We start from the raw sequence: 22,745 nt of genomic DNA, 5'->3' as shown, positions 1-22,745 counted from the left end.
AGATCTCACCATCAGAGCCCCCTTTACAGCAGATGTCATCAGAGCCCCCTTTACAGCAGATGCCATCAGAGCACCCCTTTACAGCAGATGTCCCCATCAGAGCCCCCCTTTACATCAGATGTCACCATGAGAGCCCCCTTTACAGCAGATGTCATCAAAGCCCCCCTTTACAGCAGATGTCATCAGAGCATCCCTTTACAGCAGATGTCACCAACAGAGCACCCCTTTACAGCAGATGTCATCAGAGCACCCCTTTACAGCAGATGTCACCATCAAAGCCCCCCTTTACAGCAGATGTTGCCATCAGAGCCCCCCCCTTTACAGCAAATATCACCATCAGAGCCCCTTTTACACCAGATGTCACTATCAGACCCCCGTTTACAGCAGATGTCATCAGAGCACCCCTTTACATCAGATGTCACCATCAAAGCCCCCCTTAAAACAGATGTTACCATCAGAGCACCCCATTACAGCAGATGTCCCCATCAGAGCCCCCCTTTACAGCAGATGTTACCATCAGAGCCCCTTTTACATCAGATGTCACCATCAGAACTCCCCTTTACAGCAAATGTCCCCATCAGAGCCCCCTTTTACAGCAGATGTCACCATCAGAGTCCCCTTTAGATTAGATGTCACCATCAGAGCCCCCTTTACAGCAGATGCTATCAGAGCCCCCTTTACAGCAGATGTCATCAGAGCCCCCTTTACAGCAGATGTCATCAGAGCCCCCTTTACAGCAGATGCCATCAGAGCCCCCTTTACAGCAGATGTCATCAGAGCCCCCTTTAAAGCAGATGTCATCAGAGCACCCCTTTACATCAGATGTCACCATCAGAGCCCCCTTTACAGCAGATGCCACCATCAGAGCCCCCCTTTACAGCAGATGTTACCATCAGAGCACCCCATTACAGCAGATGCCCCCATCAGAGCCCCCCTTTACAACAGATATCACCATCAGAGCCCCTTTTACATCAGATGTCACCATCAGACCACCCTTTACAGCAGATGTCATCAGAGCACCCCTTTACATCAGATGTCGCCATCAGAGTCCTCCTTTACAGCAGGTGTCCCCATCAGAGTCCCCCTTTACAGCAGATGTCCCCATAAGAGTCCTCTTTACAGCAGGTATGCCCCTTTACAGCAGATGTCCCCATCAGAGTTCCCTTTTACAGCTGATGTCCCCATCAGAGCCCCCTTTACAGCAGATGCCATCAGAGCCCCCTTTACAGCAGATGTCATCAGAGCCCCCTTTACAGCAGATGTCATCAGAGCACCCCTTTACATCAGATGTCACCATCAGAGCCCCCTTTACAGCAGATGCCACCATCAAAGCCCCCCTTTACAGCAGATGTTACCATCAGAGCACCCCATTACAGCAGATGCCCCCATCAGAGCCCCCCTTTACAACAGATATCACCATCAGAGCCCCTTTTACATCAGATGTCACCATCAGACCACCCTTTACAGCAGATGTCATCAGAGCACCCCTTTACATCAGATGTCGCCATCAGAGTCCTCCTTTACAGCAGGTGTCCCCATCAGAGTCCCCCTTTACAGCAGATGTCCCCATAAGAGTCCTCTTTACAGCAGGTATGCCCCTTTACAGCAGATGTCCCCATCAGAGTTCCCTTTTACAGCTGATGTCCCCATCAGAGTCAACCTTTACAGCAGATGCCCTCATCAGAGCCCCCCTTTACAGCAGATATCACCATCAGAGCCCCTTTTACATCAGATGTCACCATCAGAACCCCCATTTACAGCAAATGCCCCCATCAGAGTCCCCCTTTACAGCAGATGTCCCCATCAGAGTGTCCCTTTACATCAGATGTCACAATCAGAGCCCCCTTTACAGCAGATGTCATCAGAGCCCTCTTTACAGCAGATGTCATCAGAGCACACTTTACATCAGATGTCACCATCAGACCCCCTCTTTACAGCAGATGTTGCCATCAGAGCACCCCATTACAGCAGATGCCCCCATCAGAGCCCCCTTTACAGCAGATGTCATGAGAGCCCTCTTTACAGCAGATGTCATCAGAGCACCCCTTTGCATCAGATGTCACCATCAGAGCCCCCCTTTACAGCAAATGTCCCCATCAGAGTCCCCCTTTACAGCAGATGTCCCCATCAGGGTCCTCCTTTACAACAGATGTCCCCCTTCTCCCCCCTTCTTATATTCACAGCTCTCACAGCAAGTCGCCTGTCATCCATATTCAGACAGCCGGGATGAGTCAGAAAAACCGAATGCAAAGGCACAAAACCCACCAGTCACTAACCACTGCGGAGAACAATGCTATAGGAGTGTTCTGGGTGCAGATCTCAGCGCTCCGAGGACTTTCTAAAGGAAGCCAATAAAGCCTCTTGTTTGCAATCACGTGATTGGAAACACGTCATGTTTCCCATAGCAGTGGTGTGTCCAGCTCCCTGCATACACATTATTTATTTATTTTTGTATTTTTTTGTGATTGCAGCATGTCATGCACACTTAAAGTACCATTATTTATTTTATTTTTTTTATTTATTATTTTTTATTTTTTTATGACGAGTAGTTTTTTTTGGGGGGGGGGGCTGCGCCCCTCTGCCCCCTATGGGCAGGTTGTCACTGCAAAAGACGTCTTGGATTGTTGAAGACAAAGAAGTTGTCTAAATGTTCGATTTTGATAAATGCTACTGCAGTAGTTATTATATGACTATAGTATAATTACTGTAGAGGAAGAACACAATACAATAATACTTATTTATCTTAACTATGAAAAGCTATTTAAACCCTTTTCTAGAAATTTGCACAAATTATTTTTTGCTGTAGCTATGTACTTAGACCCACTTGATATTTAAAAATAAAAGTTGCAGAATGAGTGAAATCTATTACAAAGGATTTTCACAAGGACAAAGATTACACTGGGAATTACTATACAGGGTCTATATTGCAGGCATATATTTAAATTGCTTCCATATTTGTTTATATTAAAGGATTGGCTAACTTAAAAGTATAAAGACTGAGTGCAGTGTGCTGAGTCACTGTATGTGGCTTGAGAGCTCCTAAAGCCATAGGATTGATTTACTAAAAGCAAAAAGGCTGTTCACTTTGCTAAGGAAATTGTACTTTGCAAGGAAAACTCTCTCAAAGCTTAGTAAACATAGTGAAATTTCACTTCGCAAGGAAGACCCAATCACCTTTGCAAAGTGAACAGTCTATTTTCCTTTAGTAAATCAACCCTATGGCTCCTTCCAATACTTTCAGGATCTATCCATATACCTTGGAGTTTTGGAAGTTCTGGTTCTATCAAGTAAGGTAGTACCTCACATAATGGCTGTGGCATGAGTACAGACCTCAGAATTGTAAAGCACAGCCCGTATACGAACGAAGTGTAGGAGCAGGGCTGGCATGAGAAGAGCAGACTGGCATCGATTGGCTGACACAGCTGGGGGGCGGAGTCAGCGCGAGGATGCGTGCGCGCTCTACGCCCCAGCGTTCAGTTGGTGAAAGGAAGTTCACCAGGCAGGGTGGCGTCGTCTCTAGGGGAGCTTGTCCATCAGCTGCGGGCCGCGGCGGCGGCGAACGGGGAGCGGTGGCTCCACGAACAGGTGGCGGCGGCTCTCGGGGAGGTCCGGGACGGAACGAGGATGGAGGGGGATGGATCAGCCTGGGCGCAGCGTTTCCGACCGCCGGCCCGATTCTCCCCTGATTCCCCCAGGGCTCCACCCATTCGCCATGCGGGGAACACTGGCCCCGCCCCCCACGAGCCGCCCGCAAAACGGCCAGCCCGGAGGGCAGAGGAGGCCTCTGGGCGCAGATGGGAGGGTGGGCGCAGCTCAGTTAGGCCGGTGGCCGGTCTGGCGATGGCCTCCACCAGCGCGGCGGTCCGCTGCGAAGATGCTCTGGGCCCTTCTCGTAGCGCAGCTGTGGGGATGGGGCCACTCCGTCGGAGGCAGTACACAGCGGCTTCGAGGAATGCGCACGTGGTGGATGACATGATTCCTGTGGGGCGGCGGCCGCCGCACCACAGTCTGCCAGCAGCTGCGGAAGTGGGACCAAGAGGCTGGGGGAAAGCGGTGCAGAAGTCGGTGGCGGGGCAGAGCAGAGGACGGCCCAAGCGCACCTCGTCAGCAGCCCAGGCGGGGCCCTGTGGACGGATGTCGCCAAGGGATGGAGCGGCTAACCAGGACCGGTCGGAAGGCGAACTGTCGTCGTCAGCGGAGGAGGGACCGAGTGGCGTTCCGTCAGCGGTCGGTGAAGGTTCGGCGGCTGGAGGCGATTCTTCCAGGCGGCCCGGTAAGTCAGATTTTATTCAGGGGTCATTGGGGCGGGTTGGTTGGGGGGGTCGGGTAGTGAGGGGGAGGAGGGTGCACTGGGGATTGCCCGCGGCGGGGGGATGCTGCCCCGTTTGCCCCGCATCTGGCACAGTGAGAGAGAGACAGCATTCCGGCGGATGGGGGGCTAGCGGGCCTCCTGGCGGGACTTAAGGAACTAGTCGGCAGACTGGAGGCTGGGGGGGGGGGCCATCCGGGGACGGCGTGGACCGCTCCGGGGGACCGTGCCCGGGGTACGGCGGGGCCTGCGGGCGGGTCAGGGGCTGCGGGTGCGGCACCGCCAGTGGATGGGGGGTGGCAGCTGGGACGACCCCACCGGCTGCGGCCGGGGTGGTCACGGCTCCAGGCATGGGGCACCAGCTGGCGCCACGGGGGAAAAAGCAGGGGACGCGGGCAAAAAACAGGACCTAGTCAGGTTAGCGGATGCAGCGAGATGCGAGGTGTATGTGTGTTTTGAGGGGCCGCTGGGTGCGCATTTGAAACAGGAGGTCAGGGAAAAAATATGGAAAGGGGAATACGTGGAGATATTTTCTCTGCTGCCCCTGGAAAAGTTCAACCTCGATAGGGTCAAGCCGGAGGACAACAAGAAGGAGGACGAGGAGAACAGACGGTACCGGTTGATCCCTCAGACCTTCCCGAATTGGCTGCAGGCATTTGCGATTCTCGCCAGCGTGATAGGAGAGAAGAATCCGGAGCATTGTTCAGCTCTGTTTTGCTACTTGGGTGCGATAGGGGAGGCACACAGAGTCTACGGGGGATTGGCTTGGCTGCGGTATGATGAGCAGTTTCAGCAAAGGAGGGCGATTCGACCTGCTCTTCGCTGGGATCATAAGGATATCAGTTTGTGGATGCGCCTTATGTCGTCGGCGAGGACTACGAGTCAGTTTTTACAGGGAGGGGCCGGTGGACCAGGGGCTTCCAGTCAATCGGCCGATAGAAAGATGCCATGCTACATCCTGAAGTGGTTTCGGAGAAACTGCGGAAGGAGGTGTCATTGGGGAGGATCGCGAGCCCTTTCTCGGATGTACCCATGCCGGACCTTGTGGTATCGCCCTTGGGGGTGGTTCCTAAGAAGGAACCGGGTAAGTATCGCTTAATCCACCATCTATCCTACCCGAAAGGGGGTTCGGTGAATGATGCCATCGACCCCCGGCTGAGCGCGGTTTCCTACATGTCTTTTGATGCGGCTGTGTTTTGGGTGAGGCGTTATGGCCGGGGGGCGTTGATGGCTAAAACGGATATTGAGGCGGCTTTTCGATTGCTTCCGGTGCACCCCGAGAGTTTTTGGCTTTTGGGCTTCCGGTGGCGGGAGGAATACTATGTGGACCGGTGCCTGCCCATGGGATGCTCCATCTCGTGTGCGCTGTTTGAAAAATTCAGTTCCTTTGTGGAATGGGTGGTCAGAGACATCGCGGGAGTGAATTCGGTCATCCACTATCTGATTTCCTGTGCGTGGGTCCGGCCTTGTCGGCACTTTGCGCAGTACTTTTGACAACGCTGGAACAGGTGGCACGGAGTTTCGGTATCCCTCTGGCCCCAGAGAAGACCGAAAGGCCGACGACGGTGATCAGTTTTTTAGGCATTGTATTGGACTCAGAGGGAATGGAGTGTCGCTTGCCGGCAGACAAGTTGGAAGCGCTGAAGGCGGAGATTAGGGGGTTGGTGGGCTTGCGGAAGGTGCAGCTCAGGACTCTTCAGTCTGTGCTGGGAAAATTGAATTTCGCATGCAGAATAATACCCATGGGTAGGGTCTTCAGTAGGAGGCTAGCGGCCAGTACGGGGGGGGGGTGGATTCTCCGAGACACTTTGTGAGTCTGTCGAAGGATCATCGGGAGGATCTATGGATTTGGCATGTGTTTTCCGTGTTCCTGGAACGTTTTAACGGTCGGGCACTATGGATGGCCGGGCCGGTGAGTAACTTTGATTTGGAGCTTTACACGGATGTGGCGGAGTCCACGGGTTTCGGGGCCTATTTCCAAGGAAAATGGAGCGCGGGCCCATGGCCCACTGCATGGAAAGATGGGGGGTTGCTGCGGAACATGGTGCTGTTGGAGCTCTTTCCAGTGAAACTGGCAGTGGAACTTTGGGGGGAATCCTTCCGGGATCGGAAGGTTCGCTTCCATGTGGACAATTTGGGTGTGGTGCAGGTCCTCAACCGGGTGTCGGCGGCGCCGCCGCCGGTGGTTAGACTGCTGAGACATTTGGTACTGCGATGCATGCAATTGAACATCTTTATACATGTGGTGCACTTACCTGGGGTGGAGAATGTTGTGGCTGACGCACTGTCTCGCTTTCAGTGGGACAGATTCCGGGAGCTAGCGCCGTCGGCGGACGTTCATGGGTCACCCTGCCCAGAGGAGTTGTGGAAGATTGCATTGGACGAACCTCCGACTGGATCAGACGGTCGGTGAGTGGGGGCACTTGGTCGGCGTATGAGAAAACATGGGCGGAATGGGAGGCGTTGGGGTTACAGCTGGGAGCGAACGTGCGGGACAGGCGGCTGATGGTGATCTATTTTGTATCCCGGAACATGGAGCAGGGGGTTTCAGTTTCCCGAATGGGGCAGAAATTGGCCGGTTTGGCTTTTTGGTTCAAGCTGAGAGGGGAGCAGGACTTCACCAAAGACTTTTGGGTAAGGCAGGCTCTGAAGGGCTATCGGAAGGGGAGACAGGTGAAGGATGACAGGAGACCGGTGTCCTTTGAGTTGTTGGGTAGACTTTGTAGTCGGTTGGGGGTGGTGTGTTTTTCGGTTTATGAGAGAGTGTTATTCAGGGCCGCGTTTGTGTTGGCGTTTTTTGGTGCTTTTCATATAGGGGAATTGGTCAGCCCTTCTAAGAAGGGGCTGGGGGGTTTGTTTTTTGATGAGGTGTACTGCGGGGATGACCGGGTGCGCATGCGGATACGGAGATCAAAGACGGATCAGGAGGGCAAAGGAAAGGAGGTCATGGTGTTCGCGATTCCTGAGTGCAAGCTTTGCCCGGTCTTGGTTTTGAGGGAATTTTTGAACGCTCGGCCGGATTGTCCGGGCCCATTGTTGACACATGGGAATGGGGAGTTTTTATCGAGATACCAGTTCATAGGGGTCTTTCGGAAATGCCATTGGGTTTGGAAGGGGAAAAGTTTTCCTCACACTCTTTCCAGATTGGGGCTGCGACGGAGGCTGTAAGGTGGGGTTTGGACGAGGAGGCAGTTAAGAGGATTGGCTGCTGGGAGTCTCGGAGGTTTAAATCTTATGTGCGGCCTGAGTTGGTGAATGTTTAGCCGGGGGAGCTAGGGGACGTGTTGGCATGGGTCTGTGTTACACATGTGCAGTTACTGTGATTTGGGTATGTGTTTTTACTTTCTTTCAGATGCAGCGCCAGGATTGGTCTAGATTTTGGGCCATTCATACGTCTGCTGGGGAGCCAGGAGGGGTGATGTTAGGCCAGAGGGCAGACAGTTGGGGATATCCAGACTTGAGGCATGTGTAAAATGGTTTGGGTTTCCAGGCATGCTATGGAGCAAAATGTTGCACGAAGTGTGCCTTTTGCGGGGTTTGACAGGGCCCCGGAAGTTTTAGTGTTACATGCAGGGGGCAATGATTTGGGCCTCCGCACCAAGTTGAATGTTACGCGGGACATCAAATATGATTTCTTGCGACTTAGGGCGGCCTTCCCCAACATGATTATAGTGTGATCTGACATTATAGCCAGAACCAAGTGGCGGTTTGCCAGGTCTGTGGACAAAATTAACAAGGCCCGCAGAAAGATTAATCAGGAGGTCAGTCGTTTTGTGGTACGCAATGGGGGGTTGGCATTTGGAGTTGGAGGTGGAGACGTGGCGGTACCTAAAAGAGGATGGTGTGCACCTCACTGATGTGGGCACTGATTTTTGGGCTTTGGGCATACAGGATGGGGTGGAGCATGCCTTGAAGATGTGGCGGTACTCACAAGGATAAGGTGTTATCCTTGCTTGCGGTGGTCGATGCAGGTACAGGAAGATAACCCCTCCCCACAGAGAAGTTGATGCGGGACCCATTGGAGATATGGGCTCGTTGATGATATGCCATATAGTGAGGGTTGATATGGCAGATGGTGAATGGGTGCACTGTGGTAAAAGAGTTGGGTGTCTTTGAGCTAGCATGTCAGCTTGAGACCTAGTTAAATGAATATTACCGCAGAGCTTGTTTTGGATCGATATACTAATGGGTTGGGGAGGGGGAATTTCCTGCAGATGACCAACGTGCTCTGGGTTTTGAAGTTAAATTATGTGTTGTTAATATTTTTGTTACATGTTAAATTATTATTTTGATTAATAAAGAGGCTGCTACGGCCACTAAATACTCCAAAAAGGAAGGTGTGGTCTCATTTAATGGGAAGGGGCAAGGTATGGAGTTGGGTGGTTGGTACAGCAGCTGAGGTACATCAGTCATACTATAGTCAATCACAGCCCGTATACGAACGAAGTGTAGGAGCAGGGCTGGCATGAGAAGAGTGGACTGGCATCGATTGGCTGACACAGCTGGGGGGCGGAGTCAGTGCGAGGATGCGTGCGCGCTCTACGCCCCAGCGTTCAGTTGGTGAAAGGAAGTTCCCACCCTCCCTCCCTTACATTGGACGGAGTGGTTATAGTGGAGACTTTAGGGGGGGAGGACAGGCTAACTCATTTTCTTTTTCAGGTTTACGGTGTTGGATGTCGTATCGGTTGGCGGGTGTTGGTCGATGCAGGTACAGGAAGATAACCCCTCCCCACAGAGAAGTTGATGCGGGACCCATTGGAGATATGGGCTCGTTGATGATATGCCATATAGTGAGGGTTGATATGGCAGATGGTGAATGGGTGCACTGCGGTAAGAGTTGGGTGTCTTTGAGCTAGCATGTCAGCTTGAGGCCTAGTTAAAGGAATATTACTGCAGTGCTTGTTTTGGATCGATATGCTAATGGGGTGGGGAGGGGGAATTTCCTGCAGATGACCAACGCGCTCGGGGTTTTGAAGTTAAATTATGTTTTGTTGATATTTTTGTTACATGTTAAATTATTATTTTGATTAATAAAGAGGCTGCTACGGCCACTAAATACTCCAAAAAGGAAGGTGTGGTCTCATTTAATGGGAAGGGGCAAGGTATGGAGTTGGGTGGTTGGTACAGCAGCTGAGGTACATCAGTCATACTATAGTCATGATCTGAACACCATAGAAGTGTAAAAAAGAAAACTATTAGGTGACTTTTCTCTGAAATATCAGGTTCAGATGATTGACCATTTAAGGTGAACCTATGTTTTGCCTGTGTAGGGCGTAACATGGGCTCACCTTGATGACCCTCTTCCCAGCGGCACACACTTATGCCCTGTACACATGGTCGGACATTCCGATGCCAAAATTCGTTGGAGTTTTGCCGACAAATTTTGGCCCAAAATTGTCTTGCATACACACGGTCGCACAAAGTTGTCGAAAAATCCGATGGTTCAGAACGAGGTGACGTAAACCATGTACGACGCGACTATAAAGAGGCCAGTGCAGAATGCGTGTGAGTCACATGCTCCTCCCTACCTGGATGTACCTGGTATCTTCTTCAGTCCTGATACAGTAGCTAATGGAGTGATGGGAGAGGAAAGGGGATGGTATTTTGGCTGTTTGGGAGAGAGCAATTAACCACTTAACAACCGCCCATAGCCGATTAATGGCTTCAGGGAGGTTGTTTAACTCTGAGAGGCCGTTAATTAACAGCCTCCCAGAATTCTGCTCTCGCGCGCACCCTGGGGTGCGCACACGAGGGCATCCGTGACCGCAGGGTCCAGTGGACCCGGCACATCAAGGATCACGGTAAACGGCCACTCATCGCGGCCGTTTGACAGGTATTCCCTCCATCAAATGACGGAGTGATCACTTGTAAACAAACCGTCATGTTACGGAGGGGAAAGAGATCGGTGTCAGCAGCGCTGTGGGCTGCATCTGCAGTGCCCACATCACTGCTCACCGAATTTAACCCCTCCATACCCTGGCAATACTCTGCAATACCAGCCAATACTCTGCAATACCCACTAATACTCTGCAATGCCCACCAATACTCTGCAATACTAGCCAATACTCTGCAATACTAGTCAATACTCTGCAATACCCGCAAATACTCTGCAATACCCGCCAATACTCTGCAATACCAGCCAATACCCGCCAATACTCTGCAATACCAGCCAGTACCCGCCAATACTCGGCAATACCAGCCAATACCCGCCAATACTCTGCAATACCCTGCCAATACTCTTCAATACCCCGCCAATACTCTGCAATACCCTGCCATAAATTGCCATACCCAGCCATACTTGGAGATACCCTGCAATACCCAGCCATACTCGGAGATACCCAGCCATACTCGGTGATACCCTGCAATATGATCAAAGCCATAATCTTTTTATTTTTTTTTTATTTTTATTTCAGGCTTCCCAGCCCAGAGGTGAGATGTGGGGTCTCACTGTAAAGAGGACCTGTCATGCCATATTCCTATTACAAGGGATGTTTACGTTCCTTGTAATAGGAATAAAAGTGATCAAAAATGTATTTTTGGGGAAAAAAAATTCAAACTAAAATAAATAAAGTAAAATGAACAATAAAAATTAAAAATAAAAATGTAAAGTGCCCCTGTCCCCATGTGCTCGCACGCAGAAGCAAACGCATATGTAAGCCCCCACCCACATATGAAACGGTGTTCAAACCACACATGTGAGGTATCGCCGTGAACGTTAGAGTGAAATGATTGTTGTGGGCTGCTGGCGCTACCTCAGACTGGTATTAAATCCGAACCTGCCTTAACCATTTATTATACCTAAGGGCTATATATATATTGCACCCGTGTTTAATATTATATCCCTATTATTGTGATTAAACCAAAAAAAGGTTTTTTTTTGTGACTATACACTACTTATGTTAATTACCATAGATAAATTCACTAGGTTCATCACTTATTTCAATAAAGAGCTAAACACAAAAACCATAACCAAAACACAAAAAATCAAAAAGACCAAAATAATATTCAAACTATTCTGTGATGGTGAAACAAATCCCCATATATGGGAAGTATAACATCTATACCTCCACCGCACAGGAACTACCGGCGGACAAAAGGATTTTTTCTCCCATCTCCTCTAAAAAACCTGGAGAGGACCTGTTGAAGACAGAGCCAAGCAGTGGGATCCTCAATTAAGTGGAATACAGATTACAGGCGTGTAACCCCCTAGGGGGTGAGTGGATTCGGTGAGTGGGGACCCTTGAGGGGGAAAGAGCACGGAAGTCACCAATAAGCAGGCATAATCACAAAAGTTACCTTTCTGTTTCCTGAAGTGAAATAATTGTACATCTGGGAATACCTGAAAAAAGACTATCTTTGGACTATATATATGATTTTTTATATATTTTTATATGTTTTTACTCACATTTATTTTTACACATTTTCTGTTTTTTATTTATAACCTTTGTCGTTTTGAATAAGGTTGCATTTTTTATGATTTCTTTTGGTGGTACACCTAAATCTAGTTATTAAGGTTTGGGGGTCTCTACAGTATAAATAATAATTAGCACAAGGATTGTGCACGTCTTTACTCACATTTATTTTTACACATTTTCTGTTTTTTATTTATAACCTTTGTCGTTTTGAATAAGGTTGCATTTTTTATGATTTCTTTTGGTGGTACACCTAAATCTAGTTATTAAGGTTTGGGGGTCTCTACAGTATAAATAATAATTAGCACAAGGATTGTGCACGTGCGGTGGAGGTATAGATGTTATACTTCCCATATATGGGGATTTGTTTCACCATCACAGAATAGTTTGAATATTATTTTGGTCTTTTTGATTTTTTGTGTTTTGGTTATGGTTTTTGTGTTTAGCTCTTTATTGAAATAAGTGATGAACCTAGTGAATTTATCTATGGTAATTAACATAAGTAGTGTATAGTCACATTTGGTTGGATCAAGGATATAGGAAAAAAAAAACCTTTTTTTGGTTTAATCACAATAATAGGGATATAATATTAAACACGGGTGCAATATATATATAGCCCTTAGGTATAATAAATGGTTAAGGCAGGTTCGGATTTAATACCAGTCTGAGGTAGCGCCAGCAGCCCACAACAATCATTTAACTTTCAAACCCAGGTTGGTCAATGCAGCCTGTGGTCTTCAGGGAGGCAGCAACCTCATAAAAATAATTACATTTCTATATTTTGCGTAATTAATAACAAATTATTAAGAGAAAAAGGTTTTGGGGGTATATAAATATTCATATATATCACTGTTCGATTGTGGCCTATCCCATAAGCGCGGCTTTTTTTGCATAATTGTGAACGTTAGAGTGAGAGCAATAATTCTAGCCCTAGACCTCCTCTGTAACTCAAAACATGTAACCAGTAAAAAAAAAGGAATGCATCGCCTATGGGGATTTTTAAGTAGCGACATTTGGCGCCATTCCACGGGCATGTGCAATTTTGAAGAGTGACATGTTAGGTATCTATTTACTCAGCATAACTTCATCTTTCACTTTATGCAAAAATTGGGCTAACTTTACTGTTTTGTTTTTTTTAAAGCACAAAACTGTTTTTTCCCCAAAAAAACGCGTTTGAAAAATTGCTGCGCAAATACCGTGTGAGATAAAAATTTGCAACGACCACCATTGTATTCTCTAGAGTCTTTGCTAAAAAAAATAAATATATATATATATATATATATATATATATATATATATATATATATATATATATATAATGTTTTGGGGTTCTATGTAATTTTCTAGCAAATAAATGATGATTTTTACATGTAGGAGAGAAATGTCAGAATTAGCCTGGGTGCTCCAGAACGCCTGATGGCGCTCCCTGCATTTTGGGCCTCTGTATGTGGTCACGCTGTGTAAAAATCTCATACATGTGGTATCGCCATACTCGGGAGTAATAGCAGAATGTGTTTTGGGGTGTAATTTGTGGTATGCATATGCTGTGTGTGAGAAATAAACTGATAATATGACAATTTTGTGGAATAAAAAAAAGGAAAAAAAATCTTGATTTTGCAAAGAATTGTGGGAAAAAATGACAACTTCAAAAAACTCATCATGCCTCTTACTAAATACCTTGGAATGTCTTCTTTCCAAAAAGGGGTCATTTGGGGGGTATTTGTAATTTTATGGCATGTTAGGGTCTCAAAAATTGAAATAGGCCCTCAGTACTTCAGGTGTGATCAATTTTCAGATATTGGCACCATAGCTTGTGGACTTTATAACTTTCACAAATAATATCCACCAATTTGTACTTATTTTTACCAAAGATATGTAGTGGTATAAATTTTGGACAAAATTTATGAAGAAAAATTACTAATCTGCAAAATTTTATAACAGAAACGAAGAAAAATTCATTTTTTTACAGAATTTTTGTTCTTTTATAGCACCAAAAATAAAAAAAACGAGCAGTGATTAAATACCATCAAAAGAAAGCTCTATTTGTGTGAAAAAAAGGACAAAAAATTCATATGGGTACAGTGTTGCATGACTGAGTAATTGTCATTCAAAATGTGAGAGCACCAAAAGCTGAAAATTGGTCTGGTTATTAAGGGTGTTTAAGTGCCCAGTGGTCAAGTGGTTAAAATGCAATTACAGAATTACAGACAAACTATTATATATGCAGTTTTAGTTGGTAAAGATGTTTAAAAGTGCATATAATAGGGTCAGTGTGTGTCTGTATGTATTGCAGTCTGCCTAGGAACACTCACTTCTCACTGAACACTCACTGACATCCACCCATCAAGGAATTTTACCTTTGTCTAACTCCATTGCCAACCCAATGCATGCATCTGAGTTGAGGCACTTGAGAGAGAAGTACTGACACATGGTGCTGTGATCTTTTCAGGAAGCTAGCTATAGCACCCTGTTGACCCCTCCCACCAACCATGATCTACCTGCATAGCATAGAAAAGCAAAGAGACCAAGTGATCATATCAATGGGTTCAAAATAAGGTATGTCATGAAAGCAAAGGTTTATTTAAAAAAATGTACTAGCAGGAAAGGCAAAATATAAGTAGAAAAAATGTTCAGGTTCAAATAATAAATGATCTAATAATTAGCCAATTATTAATACATTTAAATAATGAACTAATAATAAGCTAATAAAGAGTGTAACTAACTGGGGCACTTTTTTTTAGGAATCTATGATTCTGTCCACTCAATGTTCTTATGGATCTGCGAATATCATTGGAGTTCCCAAATCCACAGATAGGCTTGTTGTAGATGTAATGTGGCTGCTAACTGGACGTTCACTACAAGGAGCCTTCTTGGGAGGTAAAACACTTACCCTTTACAACATTCTGAATACAGTTTACTGTGTGTTAAAATATATACAGTGGTACCTCGATTCGCAAACTTAATTTGTGAAACGACTCACCATCGGTCGTGGATCAAATTGGTTGTGAACCAAGGCAAATTTTTCCATAGGGTTCAATGCAAATCAGTTTACTCCAGTCTGAACTTTTTTTTTCTATATATACAGTAAAATTACGAAATGAATGTACAAAAAAAAGGATTTTAAGCATATATTACATAGTCTTTTACATTAAGCTGACCTCTTTCATGTGTACATTTAAAAAGAAAGAAAAAAAAAAAGATATAGCCCCTCTTTAATCCTTGTTTGAAACAATCCCAAACCCCAATTTAACCACTTTCAGACTGGACCATTTTGCTGGTCAAAGACCAGACCACTTTTTGCGATTCGGCACTGCGTCGCTTTAACTGACAATTTCGCGGTCGTGCAACGTGGCTCCCAAACAAAATTGACGTCCTTTTTTCCCCACAAATAGAGCTCTCTTTTGGTGGTATTTGATCACCCCTGCGGTTTTTATTTTTTGCGCTATAAACAAAAATAGAGCGACAATTTTGAAAAAAACGCATTATTTTTTACTTTTTGTTATAATAAATATCCCCCAAAAATATCTAAAAAAACAAATTTTTTTCCCTCAGTTTAGGCCGATACGTATTCTTCTACATATTTTTGGTAAAAAAAACGCAATAAGCGATTATTGATTGCTTTGCGCAAAAGTTATAGCGTTTACAAAATAGGGATAGTTTTATAGCATTTTTATTAATAATTTTTTATTATTTAATTTTTTACTAGTAATGGCGGCGATCAGCAATTTTTATTGTGACTGCGACATTGTGGGGGACCCATCGGACATTTTTGACACATTTTTGGGACCATTGTCATTTATACAGCAATCACTGCTATATAATTGCAGTGATTCCTGTGTAAATGACACTGGCAGTGAAGGGGTTAACCAGTGGGTGGCAGTGTAGGGGTTAAGTGTTCCTAGGGGCGTGTTACTAACTGTGGGGGGTTGGGCTTTCATTTAGTGAACACTGATCTCTGCTCCAATCACATGGAGCAGAGATCAGCGTCACTAGTTGCTAGGCAGAATGGAGAAATGTTGTTTACAACGGCACTTCTCCATTCGGCCGCTCCGTGAGACGATCGTGGGGATGCCCTCGGCGATCGAGTCCGCAGGTCCCGCGACCGGACTCACGGGGGTCCCAACCAGCGCGGGAGCGCGCCGCCGGCGGCGCGCTCCCGATGGCAGGGCGGCAAATTTAAAGGGACGTACATGTACACCCATTTGCCTGCCTGTGCCATTCTGTCGACGTACATCGTCGTGCGCTGGTCGGCAAGTGGTTAATCCTTGTTTGAAACAATCCCAAACCCCAATTTAAACGACTAATCTAGGTGCCAGAAAACAGCACTGTGAATCCAAGAAAAGATAATCTGAGGGTGTGATAAAGTTGTAGAATTCATATTAACTGTTTTTACGTGATTCCCAATCAAGTGAGCCAACCCTCATGGTAGTCAGGGGGCAGAAACCCCTATCTGAGTGGACAGGTTCTCCTAAGACTCTCATCCTGTACTGCTCTTCTCAATATGAATGTGTTAGAGCAGGGCAGGTAGCCGTACCCATGTTCGTGAACCGAAGAACATTTTTGTGAACTCTTCTGTTCGTGAACCCAGTTGTTCCTGAACAGGAGCGTTTGTTAACCGAGGAATCACTGTATGCACACTGAAGACCTTGGACTTGAATTCTAGCAATTTCTTTTTCTTCTTTCATTTACAGATTTTAAGGCCCCCTTGCAATTCCCAGGCTTAGTACAAGATGCCATACATGCCAAGAAATTTGACCTCTCCAAGCTGGTGACATGCAAGTTGCCCTTTGAAAAGATCAATGAGGGTTTTGACCTCATGAGACAGGGGAAATGGTAAGCAGTTTGTTAATATGGAGTTTTTCTTGTTAGAAATCATGACAATCATATGTACAAATAATAATTAACATTAAACTAATCCCTTTGTGGCTCTTAAATTCAGTTGTCTCAGCTTAGGAGGTAACAAAAAGAACTTTATTTAGCTCTGTAAGCTAGTGATTTTTTACGACTATTCATGCAAATATAGTACTGTCTTGTTTTAGTTGCCATTGTCAAAGAACTAAAGTGGTATTAAACCCAAAAATAAAAATATTATATGTCAACATACTAATGCTTAGAAGTTGGGACTGCATTTGTTTTCTTTTTTAGATTTCTTTCCTTTATTTTCACCTGTTGATCCTGCCAGTAAATCAGTTATTTTGCAATAGACCAGCAAAAGTGGCAGTTAAAGCATTACAGAAATAATTTATTTATGTAAAAACTTTAACTCAAAAGGCACAAAACTGAAAGTATAATCTTCCACTTAAGTTGGAGACACGAAAAAAAGAAAGTGTGTTACAGTCAGGCAAAAAATAAAGTAAAAAGCTTAAAAAACAATATGAAGGCAGCCAACATTTTTAAGGTTTGGCAAACTGCAATATATTATTTTTGAGTGTTTGGGTTTAATGCCACTTTAATGTAAAAAAATCATTGGAATTTTATTTTTGCATTGATTGTATCTTAAAATGACAATAGACTCAAGTTTATATTTTTTAAAAAAAGAGGAAATGAGAGATATAGAGAGGTAAAGTAAAACCTTGGATTGTGAACATAATTTGTTTCAGAAACATGCGTGTAATCCAAAGCACTTGTATATCAAAGCTAATTTTCCTATAAGAAATGATGGAAACTCAAATGATTTGTTCCACAACCATTTATTAATAAGTCCTTCAGTTTATAGTCCATATAAAAAGATTATAGCAATGTGACCAGGTTGTGTAACCATAAAATGGCCACCCACAAATGGAAGCCCCCACAAGGGTTATTAGAGGCAATATCCAGCATGAGCTACAGAGTATAAAAAAGAAAGAGCAGTGCCTCTAAGTGTAGCAATATGTTGCTAAATGTTGTACCTTCATTAAATGTAACCGTATTGCTACACTTAGAGGCACCTCTCTTCTCTTTTATACTCAGTTGTGACATGACACTAATTGTATCAAGACATCACTCTTTTATCAAGTCAAAATGTATTAAAAAATTTAGCTTGTCTTGCAAAACGCTCTCAAACCAAGTTACTCTCAAACCAAGGTTTTACTGTATAGTAAGTCTGATGCACTGTGGTTATAGTCTAGCATGTTTTAAACAATTATTCTTTCAGTCTATTGAGTTAACCACTTGCCGATTGCCAACCGTCGTTATATGTTGGCTGGTTGAAGAGGAAAATCGCTGTTATGGCAGCAGCTTGCTGCCATAAACCCAGATTCGGCGCAAGATCACTTTTATCGGTGGCGGGAGAGGGCCCCCCCTCCCACCGCGCTCCGGTGCCCTCCGCCACTTGCTTAAGCCGTCGGTAGGGGTGGAGGTGATCAGATCCTTCTCGGTCTGTGGTATGCAGCTGACTGAGGGGAAGATGGCCCCCGCTCGGCTCCATACCATTGCAATATCAGATCTGAGGTCTTTTTAACCCCAGATCTCATATTTAAGAGGTCCTGTCATGCTTTTTTTCTATTACAAGGGATGTTAAAAAGAACAGTGTAAAAGTAAAAAATAAAATAAATAAGAGAAATACATTTTTTAATGCTCCCCTTCCCACCGAGCTTGTGTGCAGAAGCGAACGCATAAATGAGCAGCTCCCGCATATGAAAGTGAGGTTCTAACCACGCATTTGAGGTATCGCCGCGGTTGTTAGATCGAGAGCAACAATTCTAGCCCTAGACCTCCTCTGTTAGAAAAAAAATATATAATGTTTGGAGGTTCTAGTCATTTTGTAGAAAAAAAATGATTTTAAAGCGGCGTTCCACCCACTTTTGAAAGGTGGTCTTAAATGAATGACCACTTCTCCACTGCTCATTAAACGGCTAGTTAAAAATCATTTTTTTTCTTCTAACTTACCTTTTTATTAAGCACAGCCTGTATTTATGATCCATCTGGTCTACGGCTCAGGACGCCATATCCTCTTCTTCAGCGAGCCCCCATGTGAGTGTCCCAAAAGACAGCCGGCCATTTACAAAGCGCTGCGCAACTCCTGCATGCACAGTAGGAAACGGGCAGTGAAGCCGCAAGGACGGATCAGCCTCAGGGGGCCGACATCAAGGGGGTCCCTGGACAGGTAAGTGTCCTTATTAACCCCCCTGACGGTATTCCCGAGTGTGGCTTGGGGTGGATTTTCAGCACCAAAAGCGGTAACCCCGAGCCACACTCGGGATTGCATCGCAGGATCCAGGTACAGCAAACTTACCTTGTCCCCAGGATCCTGCGATGTCTCCCTGCACGAGCCATCCTCCGCTCGATCTATCATGGAGCTGAGCTCCGTTCTCTCCGAGCGTTGCGATGCATGGGGACGGAGAAGGGCGCCACATTCAAAAAGTAAAACACACAATACATATATAGTACACTGTAATCTTACAGGTTACATTACTGTATCAATTTATTTCACATATCTTTTGTCCCTAATGGTCTGTCCAATGCCTTGCATGCAGTTTTATATTATAAATACTGTTCTTTCTGCCTGGAAACTGGAGATTATCCATAGCAACCAAAACCGTTGCTTTACATCAAAAGTGGTTTTAGACCAGCTAGAAAATAGCAATAATAAATTAGAATCACTTGCAGAATTGAGCGATAGTGATTTGTGGGGATATCCGTCATCAAACACTTAACGTAATGACAGTGACAATTCTGCAACTAAGCAAATTTCATTGTTTTTGATTTGATTACATTATTGAATATTTATTATTATTATTATTATCATATTGTTATTTGTTATAATTATTTATATTTATTATATTATAATTTATGATTTTGTTTTTAAAACTTTATCATACCTGGGACGTCTACTAGACTCTTGTTTGGACAGATTTAAGTGAATTATTCCTAAGAATTACAGGCCTACAATATAAAACGCCTTATTTCCATGCAAAATAATTGTACCGCTTTCAGCATCAAAAATCTGAAATAATCATACCGCCAGGGAGGTTAAAAGTCAGCAGCTACAATGTTTGTAGCTGCTGACTTTTAAAAAAAAATTGCGGTTGGAACACTGTTTTAACTTTTAAACACCAAATCTCAAAACGAGGCTCTGTCCTTAAGTGGTTAATCAATAAATAATATCAATTCAAATTAATTTATTTTAATAAACCTTGTGTTAAAATGAACCTACCTGTAACAAAGGTAAGCTTTTGGGTTGTTTGAAGGAACACAACATTTACTAAATATTTAAAGGCAAAATGAAGTATGCTAATATAATATTAAAATACTATCTTACAGCATCCGTACAGTCCTTATAATGGATAAGTAGAGGAAGAACTATAACACCTGCTGTCCTGTGGATATTCTTCACAACTACAATGTCATCTACTCATCATTTAAATTTAATTGAAGCACCAAAATTTTATTTTTATCTTTGGGTTCATACTACTTTTCTAGGGTATTTGGTGAATATTCTGTACTAATCAAGATGAAATCATTTTATTCTTTGATATAAAGCTATCTTTTGACAATAAATAAGGCTTATGAATTTGAACTAAACTTAATTGTGTCTGTTTTTATGCTACCAAGTATGCCTTTTAGAACAATAGATTATAAATAAGCAAATTTGAAAATAAAATGAAAGATGAATTCCACACACTCATTAAATGTATATAAGTTCATTTATTTGCCACCCTGCCCCACATTCAGCTGCCAGGAGCAAAGAGAAACACACAAACACGCTGTACTTCCACAATGGGAAACATGTTTACCAATCACTCCTATTGCAGAATTTTAGGGAAATATGCACTTGTTCACCTCAAGCAGTCAAATTCGACTTGATATCAGCCACCTGGAACCCCTCACATCAGAACCTAGGCTGGGAAGGGGGGATAGTACTCTGAGCCCTTGCTTGCAAAGAACACACACTATTCTCACAGTATCTCTTCAGCTGCCATAAGATGTCTTCAGATGTCCATTATCAATCAACTCCGAAGAGCACGGATCCTTGAACTCACAGTGTATTGATGTAGAGAATGGTGCCAATGTTATTAGGCGCTGCTCTTTGCATCAGCCGAGGGTCACCTGCTGCAAAGAGAATACCAAAGAGGAAGAAAAAAATCTGGGAGGTGTAAAAGGTGGTCCTCTCTGGGGGCACCTGGAGTTGGGATTCAAAGAAAGGGAGAAAATACGAATGGCCTTATGTGTGGTGTTGTGCTGCTTTTTCAGTCATAGTCTGGAGAGGATCCTGGACCAACGCTGACTCCTTAACCACTTCAGCACCAGACCAGTTGGCTGGCCAAAGACCAGAGCCCTTTTTACAATTTGGCACTGCGTCGCTTTAACTGACAATTGCGCGGTCGTGCCATGTGGCTCCCAAATAAAACTGACATCCTTTTTTCCCTACAAATAGAGCTTTTGTTTGGTGGTATTTGATAACCTCTGCGGTTTTTCTTTTTTGTGCTATAAACAAAAAAGGTGTCAATTTTGAAAAAACACATTCTTTTTTTACTTTTTACTATAATAAATATCCCCCAAAAATATATAAAAAAGATTCTTTTTTTCCTCAGTTTAGGCTGATACATACTCTTCTACATATTTTTGGTAAAAAAAAATGGCAATAACCGTTTATATTATTGATTGGTGTGCACAAAAGTTATAGCGTCTACAAAATAGGGGATAGTTTTATGGCATTTTTATTAATATTTTTTTTTTACTAGTAATGGCAGCGATCAGCGATTTTTATTGGGACTGTGACATTATGGCAGACAAATAGGAAAATTTTGACACATTTTTGGGACCATTGTCATTTATACAGCAATCAGTGCTATATAAATGCACTGATTCCTGGCAGTGAGGGTTTAACACTAGGTGGCGTTGCAGGGGTTAAGTGTGTCCTAAGGAGTGATTCTAACTGGGGGGAGGGGCTATGTGTGGAACATGACTGATCACCGCTCACGATTACAGGTAGCGGTGATCAGTGACAGTGTCACTAGGCAGAACGGGGAAATGCTTGTTTACATTAGCATCTCCCCGTTCTTCCTCTCCATGAGACGATCACAGGTATCCACATGGACATCGAGTTCGTGGGACCCACGACCCTACTCACGGAGCTCGTGGCGGCGTGCGCACATGATGGCACAGCAGCAATTTAAAAGGGACGTACAGGTACATCAATTTGCGCATCCATGCCATTCTGTCGACGTACATCGTCGTGCGCTGGTCAGGAACCGGTTAAGAGGCTGCTAGATTGTTAGATTCTTCCTGCTTTTCCCATTGGTGGCCTGTCTTTAACTGGACTGGACAACTCACAGACACACCAGTAGTGATTAAATGGGAATCATTCAAGCAGGAATAAGCCCTTTAAGGGAAGTGAATAAGTAAATAGTGATGAGCGCAACCTCAGAATGATGTGATGATCACTAACAACAATACCAGTAAATGATAATAAATATTAATATATATAAGAGTGATGAATAAATCACATGGTGATTGATGATCCAAGTAAATGTAAAAAAGTTCAAAATATTGAAATAAAGCGTGGTCAATCAAAAAGGGAAAGATGCTGTATATAATTCAAACCAAAAAAATCCTATATGTACAATAAAGCTTGCAGTTCATATGTCAAGTAAAAAGCTTATTATAAAGTGCTTCTTGTAAAGTGGTTCTTGCAAAGTGCTTCTCATGAAATCATCCTTAAATAATGAGCTCACAGAGCGCTTACCTCATCGGCAGCTAAAAACAGCATGAAACAAACTCCCAGGCATTCAGATCTCCAGATACGATCGTCCGGTCAGGCCTCCATCCGATCGGTGGCTCATCGGCAGCTGAAGAAAGCATAAAACGAACTCCTGGACATTCAGATATCCTGATAACAACCACCCAGTCATCCTTTCATCCGATTGGTGGCTCGAATAATGATCCGCGGGGTAAGCAGCAATGGTAATGATGATCAGTCAAAATATCGGTGGCACATATAATAAGCAGAAAAGGAAAGGCAATTGGTTTGGTGACTTCTTTTTATATTGCCATCTGTTCTTATTGGTCCAAAAGTCCATCAGCAAGATACAGTGCTTTGCGAA

The 22,745-nt window shown here is 44.3% G+C and overlaps 1 protein-coding gene across 1 annotated transcript in view; it reads left to right on the top strand.

Annotated features, from left to right (window-relative positions):
- The window catches only part of LOC143974843 (alcohol dehydrogenase 1-like), an 86,657-nt gene extending 66,519 nt beyond the window's left edge, over nucleotides 1-20,138 (top strand). The window contains exons 7-9 of the mRNA XM_077476598.1: nucleotides 14,463-14,598; nucleotides 16,413-16,554; nucleotides 19,963-20,138. Of these exons, the coding sequence (XP_077332724.1) occupies nucleotides 14,463-14,598; nucleotides 16,413-16,554; nucleotides 19,963-19,993 (309 nt within the window). The 3' untranslated portion in view covers nucleotides 19,994-20,138. The remainder of the gene's footprint in view (nucleotides 1-14,462; nucleotides 14,599-16,412; nucleotides 16,555-19,962) is intronic.
- The last annotated feature ends 2,607 nt before the right edge of the window (nucleotides 20,139-22,745 follow it).

Source organism: Lithobates pipiens, unplaced genomic scaffold (genome assembly GCF_037356315.1).
Source record: "Lithobates pipiens isolate NorthernLeopardFrog02 unplaced genomic scaffold, aLitPip1_a1.2 Scaffold_13, whole genome shotgun sequence".
Lineage (NCBI taxonomy): Eukaryota > Metazoa > Chordata > Amphibia > Anura > Ranidae > Lithobates > Lithobates pipiens.
This window is presented reverse-complemented; position numbering and strand designations above follow the sequence as displayed.